General features: G+C 36.6%; 1 protein-coding gene across 1 annotated transcript in view; it reads right to left on the bottom strand.

Moving 5' to 3' along the window:
• Window positions 1-12,034, bottom strand: part of TMPRSS15 (transmembrane serine protease 15) — a 134,632-nt gene that overhangs the window by 117,985 nt on the left and 4,613 nt on the right. Inside the window, exons 2-3 of the mRNA XM_062180224.1 lie at window positions 11,676-11,806; window positions 11,342-11,409 (exon numbers count right to left, since the gene is read on the bottom strand). Coding sequence (XP_062036208.1) covers window positions 11,342-11,409; window positions 11,676-11,806 — 199 coding nt within the window. The remainder of the gene's footprint in view (window positions 1-11,341; window positions 11,410-11,675; window positions 11,807-12,034) is intronic.

Raw genomic sequence — 12,034 nt, 5'->3', positions numbered from 1 at the left:
CCCACCAAGCCTGTATATGAAAGTTTGTATTCAGCCAAATTTCCCAATATGGAAAAAATGAAGATTAGAAAGAAGTTCCGATTTAGCATAATTATCCTAAAAGGCTCTACAATGGCAGAAGCTGATTAAGAAGCAAGTACCCAGACGGTCTCCTAAGGAAGATTAAACCTTTCAGAAATAAATCTGAATTGATGCTTTCATGCAGACCTCCAGATTAAATCTTCTACAGAATAGGGAAAAAGAAACTGATTTCACTCACTCTGACTTAGATGAATAGCTTAAAGTGGACAATCAAGCAAACCAATCTTGAGTGCGTGGTTTTATATTAATAAATATTAAACAAATATTTTTAAAATTACACTTTTGAAAGACCAAAAAGCATTAACCTATTTTGGGAGTCCATGTGCATCCTCTAGTGCTGATATTGAGATAACAATAGAGGATGTGACAGATAATAAACCGACAATGGATATTTTTTGTAGGAAAGAATACAGTCAATGGATGCAGGATCAGCTATTGGGATGAAGATGATAAGGATATACCGTGGAATAAAGGGTAATAAGTATAGACAGATAAATAGATGAGAAAGAAAGAAACAGAGAGGATACAGATAGATAAAGAAAAACATTAAGCCCCCTTCTTACAAAAAGAAGCTTCGCACATCTTTTCATTTTGCCTTCCATTGGTTAGAATTAGTTTTGTTCCAACAGGAAGTAGCAGGGCCCTGACATGCCTTTTGCTCATTAAATAATGTTCAGTCGATTTCTGTCAGTTTTCTAAGTGTGATCTCTTTGCCTTTGATTTGACTCTCCTACCTCTACTTAGTTATTGAGAAGAATTCTTTTACTGATGTCAAGACTCATGAGAAGATCATACATCAGGTATTTCTGTCTCCAGGATTTTCAATTCAATTGCTCTTGATCTAAGATATGAAACTAGCTTTTCTGCAAAGTCAGGCCTGTTGTGTTTCTTCGATGATCTGCCAATCTCTAATGATTCTCATTTAAACAAGTTAAATCCTTAGGCTCATGGTCACCACTTTCATGGTGTCTCAGCATCTTCTTAATGGACCTCAGTGCCAGCCAGGCAGCTCATTATGTGACATGGATTCTTTCTTTGCCAGAAATGGTTTCCCTTTTCTTCTCTACTCAAGTAGTCCCTACCTATGCTTCTAAGACTAGGCTCCCATTTTTTCACAAAACCTTCCATGACCTACTTCCAGTTCAAGGGACTCTCACATATTAACACACCTACACTTTGAGAGACCTACTTAACCTTTATTTCTAAATTATATTCCAACATAAACTTAAAATCATGTTGAGAGTATAGTTACTTTTATATTGGTAGAATAAAAATTCAAGGACAATGTGATAACAGTTAACAATGTATTCAGATATTATTAACAGGTGTTAAACTTTTCATTTATTTGCTAGGACTTTTTAAAGCACATATTGAGAGGCAGGCATTAGTTAGGTTCTGAAAATACAGATATCAAAGATACGTTCTTTCCAGAGGGAGTTCATAACATAGTAAATAAAAAGACAATAGGTAATTACTTTGCAATGTGAGGATTGTATTTCACATGTAGATACAAGGTACTAAATGAGCAGGTAGGTGAAGTACCTAATTCAGAAAGGGTGGCAGTTAAATGTCTCTGAACATGTAGCATGGACCAGATCTTAATCTACTGTAAGAATGCATTCAATACATAGTAGGAAGAGGAATGACGCTCTAGGTTACTAAAAATAATACAAAATGGAGAAACAGGATGCTTTTGAAGGTGTGGAGATAATGTGGTTAGGCTAGTGCAGAAGCCTAAAAGGAATGAGGAAGCATTTTTTGAAATTGAATCCTGGATTACTAATCTTAAGGTATTTGAAACAGTGATATGCAAAGATGTAGATGCATTGATTCATTGGAAGAGAAGTAAAGAAGTAAACTTTTGATTGGGAAGAATAGATAATATAAAATACAATAAACATAAATGTGTATGAACTCATAAGGCAATAAGTAAAACATGGTACTAACAATGATTATTGAATATGCAGTCTGTTGGATGTCCATAACAACATTGAAAATGGATTCCCAGGGGTATTTGCACAGCAGGTTAAACTGCTGCTTGAGACACCTGCATTTCATATCTCAGGGCTTGGGTTCAAGTCCTGGCTCTTCTTTCCATTCCAGTTTCCTGCTAATGCAGATCCTGGGAGGCAGCAGGTAATGACTTAAGTTCTTGGGTCTCTGCCACCCATGTGGGAGATCCAGATTGATTTCCTGATTGGCTTCTGTCAGACCTAGTGGTTATTGGGAGAGTGAACTAGCAGATGGAAGACATCTCTCCCTGTCTCTGTCTTTGCCTTTCTAATATATAAAATAGATAATCGTGTGTGTGTGTGCGTGTGTAGAATTCCCAACTTTTGTGTGTTATACCATTGTCCATTTTAAGATGTATCAATCTCTTTATTCTCACTGGGACAAAACGATCTTCTTCTAAGGCTGTGAGTACTGTAGACCCAAGCAGTGACTCAAGCTATGCTATATCATCTGAAATCTTTTTCTTGCACTATCACACGAACTATATGTATTACAGCTTGCAAAGTATCACCTAGCAACATCAATTAATGTTTCTCTACTCTGTTGTACCTCCACGATATTTTATATCCCTGCAGGCAGCAATTCTGGACTGTCACCTCCATAGGTACTTCTGAGCTTAATTTATTATTAATTATTTATATTATTAATGAATGTTTATATTCATCACTTAACTCTAAGGTACTCTTTGTAGCGAGGCAGTTAAAAACTTATAGTTTTATAAGTTAATAGCTTATCCAAAATAAACACATAAAAAGAGAAAACAGTTCTAAATACAATACAAGAGACAAATGTCTTAACAATAGTAGTTAAGTGAGCTCCTTGATAACTCTCTTAACATCTGTGATCTCACAATCTAGTTAAATGGCTGGTTCCACATAATATATAATAAATAAGTGAAAAATAAATAGATTTCTGAGTGATCATTTCTTTGAACCAGTGTTGATAATATAAAACTATTTGTCTCAATTTTCCAGAGGCATTTTAATATGTTTTATATTTTTAAATTTTCATTATTTTTTCATAGGCAGAGGAAGAGGAACAAAGACAGAGTGCGTCCATCTACTTTTCTACTTTACACACACACACACACACACGGGCTGCAAGTCAGGCCAGGACTAAAATTGGAGGCCAAGAACTCAATATAGATCTGCTATGTGGGTTTCACGGACCCACTTATCCCAATTAATTGGGCCATCACTGCTTCCTCTCAGAATTCACTTTAGCAGGAAGTTGGCATAAGTGTATCAAACCCAAGTGCACTATTATTGGACAGCAGGGATCTTAACCACTGGGCCAAATGCCCACAATGTGTTCTCTACTTTTTTTAATACCCATGTTTACTCTCATCTTGTACTTTCACTTCCTATTAGCATGAAGTGAAGAACACTACATTTTTTTCTTAAGTTTTATTCCACTATAAGATGATGTTAACTTTGCACTCTGTATTATCTTTCTAGCATGCTGTATCTGATAGAATTTGAGGGGTATTTATTTAGACTAAACCAAAGAGAATTTTCAGAAGATAAGAGAAATGCTGCTTTTTGGAGATTATAAAAACTGCAAGGTAACATATTTCTTATCACATCACATTTGAAGAACTGATTTTCAAAATCTGAGCTAAAAACAAACATGTTCACAAAGTATTGTTTTCAGGAGAAAGTAAAAGAAAAAGTAAATTATAATTTTTAATCTACACAGTTGCATACATCTTCATCTCTGACATTCTTATTAATAAAGGCTCTCATTTTTTAGTATCTTCAAATTATATTAACTGTAAGGATTACAGTAGACTCTACTATATTTTACCATATTTTTAACTTGCCTCTATCTTTTATGAAAACACAATTATGAAAAAATAATAAATTCATATCAAATTTCAAATGTCCTATAATTTTAATGAGAAAAAAAACCCTTACTGATCATTCATGGATTGCCACATATCAAATCCACTAAAATAATCCTACAAAAGATATTTCACAACTTAATGAAATCATTGTACATTTATTTGTGAGTTTTCTTTTTTAAATTTTATTTATTTTATACAGGTTTCATATTTCATGCTTACAGATTTAGGAATATGGTGACAGACCTCCACCACCCTCCCTTCTGCCATACTCCAAACCTTCCTCCCCTCCCTCTCATATTCCCATTCTTAATTTTTACAAAGATCTATTTTCAGTATACTTAATGATCATATAGTTAACCCTACTCTAAGTAAAAGAGCTCAATAAACAGCATGAAGAGAAAAACAAAACAAAACAAATCAAAAATTAGAAAAAAAAAAAAACTGTTCCTCAGTGGAAGGGATATAAACAATCATTGACTCTCAAAATGTCTATTTCACTTCAATACATTACATTTCAGGAAATGACTCTATTAGTTATTTTGGATCACAGTAAACATATAATATCTGTCTTTTGGGACTGGATAATTTGACTAAGTATAATGGTTTCCAGTTGCATGCATCTTGTTACAAAAGACAGGATTTCAGTTTTTTTAAAGCTAAGTAGTACTCCATAGTGTACATATACCATAATTTCTTTATCCAGTCAATAGTTGAAGGACATCTGGGTTGATTCCATATCTTAGCTATTGTGAATTGTGTTGCAATAAACATGGTGGTACAAATAACTCTTTCATATAATGATATCTTTTGGTTTGGGTAAATTCCCAGGAGTAGGATGGCTGGATCCTATTGAGGGTCTATATTCAGACTTCTGTTAGCATGGAATATCTTTTCCCATCCATTCACTTTCAGTCCTCATGTGTCTTTATTGGTTAGATGTATTTCTGTAGGCAGCAAATAGATAGGTCTTGTTTTTTTAATCCATTCAGCTGGTCTATATGTTTTAACTGGACAGTTGAGGCCATTTACATTCAAGGTGACTATTGATAAGTAACAACTTGGCCCTGCCATTTTTCCACAAATATTCCCATTATTTACTTTAGATTTCTTTTGTACTTTTTTTTTCTTTTTGACAGGCAGAGTGGACAGTGAGAGAGAGAGAGAGACAGACAGAGAGAAAGGTCTTCCTTTTGCCATTAGTGCACCCTCCAATGGCTGCCGCGGCCGGTGCACTGTGGCCACCACATGGCGCTGATCCGAAGCCAGGAGCCAGGTGCTTCTCCTGGTCTCCCATGCAGGTGCAGGGCCCAAGCACTTGGGCCATCCTCCACTGCACTCCCAGGCCATAGCAGAGAGCTGGCCTGGAAGAGGGGCAACCAGGACAGAATCCAGCACCCCAACCGGGACTAGAACCCAGTGTGCCAGTGCCGCAGGTGGAGGATTAGTCTATTGAGCCATGGCGCTGGCCTTCTTTTGTACTTTTACTGGGGGATTTTATGCCTTTGCATTCTTTTATAATGATGCTATCTTTCTGTGTTTCTGTGTGTAGCACATCCTTAAGCATCTTTTGTAAGGCTGGATGAGTGGCGACAAATTCTTTCAGTTTCTATTAGTTATGAAAGTCTTTACTTCACCTTAATTCATAAATGAATGCTTTTCAGGGTGCAGTATTCTGGATTCACAGTTTTCTTCTTTTAAGACTTGGACTATGTCTCACCATTCCCTTCTAGTCTGTAGGATTTCTGATGAGAAGTCAGCTGTGAGTCTAATTGGAGATCCTCTGATAGTAATCTGGTGTTTCTCTTGTGCACATTTTAGAATCTTTTCTTTATGTTTTACTGTGGAAAATTTGACTACAATGTATCATGGTGAAGATATTTTCTGTTCATGTCTGTTAGGAGTTCTATGTGCTTCCTGTACCTGGACGTCGTTTCTTTCTCCAAATTAGGGAAGTTTTCTGTAATTATTTCACTAAAAGTCCTCCTACTCCATTCTATTTTTCCACACCTTCAAGAACTCCTAAGACTTGCATGTTGGGTCGATTGATAGTATCCCACAAATCTCCAACACTCTTTGGATATTCTTTCTTCTGCCTTGCCAAGTCTGCTGTTAAGGCTTTCCATCACATTCTTTATTTGAGCTATTGAATTCTTTATTTCTAATATTTCATTTTGATTTCTCTTTAAAATCTGAATTTCATAGGAAAACTTTTCATTCATGTCACATATGGTTTTCTTTAGTTCACTGACTTGCTTCTGATCACTTTTGAGTAATCCTATCATTAAATTTTTAATTGTTTCTGGCATTTCCTCAATCTCTTCATCTTTGCATTCTAATATTGAAATGTTGTGTTCCTCTTTTTGGGGGGACAAGTCATGATGTCATCCTTATCCTTGTTTCTTGTATTTCTGCATTGTTTTTAGGTATTTGTGGAGTTGATTTTTTTTCCTCTGTTGGCTTTTATCTTTGAGCTATGCCTCTGTGGCTTAGTGGAATGTCTACACTGTCAGTAAATACCAAAAATTGTGTGTTGGGTGTGGCCAGAGAGCTCTGTTCAGTGCTGCGGGTGGGGGGAGACTATCTAGGGTAACACCCAATTTGGGCATAGTAGAACTCAATACCCAGCTATACCCTGTACCTTCTCATTTAATCACCAAGTACCCATGGTCTCAGCACCCAAGACTCCCACAGTGGCTGGGTCCAGAAGTTTCTCTGCCCTGCCATCCTGTCTTGTCAACAGAGAGGCAGTTATTTCCTGAGATAGCGCCACCTATGCTATGCATCTTGATCTTAGGAGGTTGTGGGTGCCTCACCATCCCACGTGGTTGCCCAGCCACCTCTTGGTCAAGCTCAAAGTCAGTGGGCACTGCAGATTGTTCCTTCTCCTAGAATCTCTGGATCACATGCATATACAAGAGCCACTGGATGAATATTACTCCCTACCTGCCATTGCTTCCAGTACTGCCAAGAATGCTTCCCGTCCCAGCCAGTTGCTGTGTGCATGCACAAAGGGTTCCGCAGATGCTGCCAAAACCAAAAATGGCACCTGCCCTTTCTCAATCAGGGTGCTGATGTGGGAAAGTTGGGGTGAGATAAATGTGCCCCCTTCTACTTCCACTGGGTCCACTGGAAAGCACTAGCAACTGCTAGTCCCCAGGGCTCCAATCTGGACTCATGCCATACTCTCCCTTCAGCTATATCACAATGGGTTGCTGCAGTCTGGTCTCATCTCTGTCTCCAAACTGCCACTCCCTCTGGCTCTCAGCTGCTGAAGTTGCCTTTGTGTTGGTGCTGTGCATATGCACCCTCTACACAACTCCACAGCATTCCTCTTCCTCTTTTAGTATTTCCAGTGAAGTTTTCAGTGTTCTGTCAAGTTTTCCCCTGAGAGTGCAATTCCTACACCTGTGTTTTTTTCTGTCTTTTCTTTTCTTCTTTTCTTTTCTTTCTTTCTTTTTTTTTTTTTACATGCAGAGTGGACAGTGAGAGAGACAGAGAGAAAGGTCTTCCTTTACCGTTGGTTCACCCTCCAATGGCCGCTGAGGCCAGCGCACCGCGCTGATCCGAAACCAGGAGCCAGGTGCTTCCTCCTGGTCTCCCATGTGGGTGCAGGGCCCAAGGACTTGGGCCATCCTCCACTGCACTCCTGGGCCACAGCAGAGAGCTGGCCTGGAAGAGAAGCAACCGGGACAGAATCCGGTACCCCGACCTGGAGTGTGCCGGTGCCACAGGAGGAGGATTAGCCTATTGAGCCACGGTGCCGGCCTTTTCTTCTTTCCTTTCCTTTCCTTTCCTTTCCTTTCCTTTCCTTTCCTTTCCTTTCCTCTCCTCTCCTCTCCTCTCCTCTCCTCTCCTCTCCTCTCCTCTCCTCTCCTCTCCTCCCCTCCCCTCCCTTCCTCTCTTCTTTTCCTTTTCTGTTTTTTCCTAGCTTAGCACAGTATATGTTATTCCCTAATAAACCATCTTGGATTCTCATATTCATGATTTTTCTGCAGCTTACTTCCATCACCTATCTTTGGTGATTCAGAAGAGAGTAAAACACACATAGTCATTAGAAAAGAGAAAATGTCAGGGGAAAAAAAGATTGTAAGATAAAGTATCTTTCACCTTGTTTGAGTATAGATTCTCCAACAAGTTTTCCTGTAAATTGTTTAATTTTATAAAGGTTAAAAATGAAGGTGAATACCTGGGAAAAATAAAGATTAAAAAAATAAAATTTACATGCAAAAAGGCCTGTGTGGGTTTAATTACTGAACGTAGTAACACATCCACAGGGAAAGAGCCCTCGGTTGAAAAAACATGTACCAGATACTAATCTGGGAATTTCTGAATATCTGACTCTTTACATTTGACTGCTCCTTTCCCTTTCTTCAATAAGTATTTAAAAAAAGAATTTGCCCTAGTAAGATAACATGACTATATCAGACAGTCAGATTGAGTATTAGCAGTCTGACATTGGAAAAGTAACCTAGACTATTGGAACCCTAGACTGATAAGCCACGGTGGGTTGCTCATCTAAACACTCAAAAATCTCTAGTAAGAATAGATTAGATGATATACAAAACTGTGTACTTGATGCTGGCTTCTTGGCAAAGTAGGTTAAACTGCTGCATGTGATGTTGGCATCCCATATATGTACCAGTTTGAGTCCTGGATGCTCCACTTCTGAAACAGCTCCCTGCTAATGGCCTGGGAAAATCTGCTGAAGATGGCCAAATTCTTGGTTTCTTGCTACTCATGTGCAAGACCTAGAAGAAGCTCTGGTTGCTGGCTTCAGCCTGGCTCAGCCCTGGCTGTTGTAGTCATCTGTGGAGTAAAACAGCAGATGGAAGATCCCTCTTTTTCTCTCCTTCTCTCCCTGTATCTCTGACTTTCAAAAAAATACATCTTAAAAGAGAAGAAGAAAAAAGTGTGTAGTTCTAGAAGTACATGGATAAACAAATTGACAAGTATGTGATGATATTACGGTTTGTATTGAGACCAGTTCCCTAAACTAATTGGCACCAGAAGCATCATCAGCTCATATAAACATGTCATTTTCTTTTCAAAATGAGGCTGAGTTTAACATTTTAAAAATAGCATTTTTTTAGAGAATAGACTCCACCAGCTAAACAGCTTTTTAATCTCCTAAACTATCGGATTATTCACCTAAGTGAATAAGTAAATATAAATATCAATGCACAATGTAAATAAGAAAATTGTAACAATTTCTACTAGAATACAAGCTGGTAAGAGTAAGAAAAATATATAATTTTTAAGTCCTGGCCTATAGTAAATGATCTATGAATAAAATTAAAATTAAATGAATATTCAAATTTTATAGGTAGTAATTTCATCAAAATGAAAAAGGGTAAAATTGCTCTTTGTTCTGGAGCTTGCCCACTGTGTTTTCACTGAATATGTGGCTTTGGAATTTTCTCTTTGTCCATGCTCCTCAGACTGTGATAACTGCCTAAAAACTAACACTTAGTTACCTTCCTGGTAAAGAAATGGGAAGATTGGTAGTTGTAATGTAAGACTATTGCCGTCAGCCTAACTTACTTAGGTGTTCTACTGGCATGAGTCAGGCTTTCCCTTACTTACCTTGATTTTTGATGTTTGAGCTCTCTCCTAACCCAGGGATGTTTTCTTCCTTTTTATTTCTTTAAAAAATAAAGTTGTTTTTCTCATTGCATCATCTATTTTAGGACAAAAAGCTATTCTACCTTTCCTATAACAATTTGGTGTATTCTGGGGACTCTTACTATAACATACTGATAGGAAAAGAGGACATATGCTGAGTCAAAAGAAAAACAAAACAAAAATGGATTCAAATATAGATGCTACTCAATTTATAACAAGTTATGTACTGATAAACCCATTGTGAGTTGAAATACATCAAAAAACACATTTAATACATTTAAGCTACCAAGAATCATAGCTTAGCTCTAGCCTATTTTAAATGTGTTCAAAACACCTTAGCCTCCTGGGGATAAAATTATCTAACACAAGGCATATTTCATAATAAAGTGTTGACTATAATATTTAACTTATTGAGCACTATAATAAGCTGAAAATAGAATACATACTCATCATTAATACATAATTTATACATTTTAATGTAAGGTGTCTAATGAATGGGTTGAGCTTTTGCAACTCTGTAATGTAAAATAAAAGTCATGTTGACCAATTATAAATTGAGATGATCTTGAAATTCCTCAAAATTGTCCAACTGTTTAATTGGCAGTGAGTTAGCTAATATCTCAAACCTCAGTGTCATATCTATAAATCTGAATAATGACATCTCTCTCATAGTCATTTTATGAGAATAGATTAGCTAATATCACTTAAATTACATCACAGTATGGTTGACCTGAAATACATGATCAACCAGTGAGTTTTCACCTTTTTTCTTTTTTGCCAAGGTGTGTCTTTCCATCTATGTTATTTTATTTTAAGTGATCTTGAAGACTTTGCCCCTGTATACTGTTTTACAGATATACCAGATCTCAATCAGTCTCTTATGTTAGCTTTCTATTTTTATGGGACATCTTTTCTTTGTTGTTTTTCTCTTTTTAACTTAATTTTATATATTGTAAGGCCCCTATAACTTTCCTAAATTTCATGCTGATTCTTATATCTATTTATTTATTCCATCTATTCGTTTGATAGTTTGAGATTTAGAAAACTGTAGATTCAGATTGATGCCAGCAAGTGGCAGAATAAGAAGCCCTGGACTTTCTCCAACACATACATTGATACAAAAACAGCACATGGATGAATTCCCTTCATGAAGAATAAAAAAAAATTAGTTGCTAAGAGGGTTGATCTCATGTGAAGTGTTCTTAGCATAACATTTATAAGTTATGTACATATATATATATACACACACACATGCGCACACACACATATCATCTCTCGATTCAAATAGTCTTCAGTGGAAGACCATCATTATCTATCTAATGTAAGATTCATTCATTTACTGAACACTTACTTTACTCTAAAATACAGTCTTGTGCCCTCTGGGTACAACCGTGAACAAATCCCGTCTCCTCTGATTTACTGTGTAAATGCAGCTGGATGACATCATATCATTTTACTAATAAAGAGCAAGCTTATCTCACATGTTCACTGCACACTGGAAAATAAGTCTGCATCTGTGTACATTCAACCTCAACCCCTTCCTGGTATTACTAGATTTCACCCAGGAGACACAAACATCATCATATGTTCAAATATCAGAATTATTATTTGCTACTAAAATACAAAAGAAAGTTTGTGTTGTGATACTTTTCTTCTAAAATATTGAAAATTTTAAATAATACTTTTCTCCTACCCAATGACACTATTTTCCAACTAATAACAAAATGATCACTTTGCAATTCTATATTCTATCAGCAGAAATTCTTTGAATACACTCACTCAAATTGTAAAACTCTTGAGTTCTTATATTCATTCTTCAAGTTACTTGATTGAAAGATCTCATCTATCTGAAAATAGAAAAAGTCCAAAGGTATATTAAATTTAATATATCAACTTGTAGTCACAATGTTATATAAAGTAATTCCTATGTTTTGCTTCAAATTGATGGAGGGTATTTTCTCTGTGGTGGTTTGGTTCATATACTTCTGAAAAATGGGCATATTACATCTTATTACTAACTTCTTCATGGTCAGAAATTGGGATCTATACCTTTTGGCAAGTGGTCAGCAAAACTATGTTGTGTCAAATCAGTAGAAGAAAGACAATCCCCTACCATTTGCTGAAGGTCAAAAGCAAGGACTTTGAAATCCATTGACAGTTTATCTTGCAAATTAGGATTATATGTAGCTCCAGATGTTATCTTAAAAGTTCCTCTGGCTTCATGACTGTCTCCAAATACTGGATCTAGACAAATTAATAAGAAGCGAAATGTTGAATTAGGAGCAGGAGAGAATGTGGGCATTGTGCTTAAGGCGCAGAAGTAAAGTTCTTGCTAGACATATTTCCCGGCAATTCTTCCTTGACTTGTGAGTCCTGCACTTCTTACTTTTTTTGTCTGCTTTTTTATACTTATTCTTCTTGTTTCAGAATCAGATATTTACAGTTTTTATTTATTTACTTTCAGCTACCTGA

This window comes from Lepus europaeus, chromosome 2 (genome assembly GCF_033115175.1).
Source record: "Lepus europaeus isolate LE1 chromosome 2, mLepTim1.pri, whole genome shotgun sequence".
Taxonomy (NCBI): domain Eukaryota; kingdom Metazoa; phylum Chordata; class Mammalia; order Lagomorpha; family Leporidae; genus Lepus; species Lepus europaeus.
The sequence above is the reverse complement of the archived record's forward strand: the minus strand, read 5'-3'. Positions and strand labels throughout refer to the sequence as shown.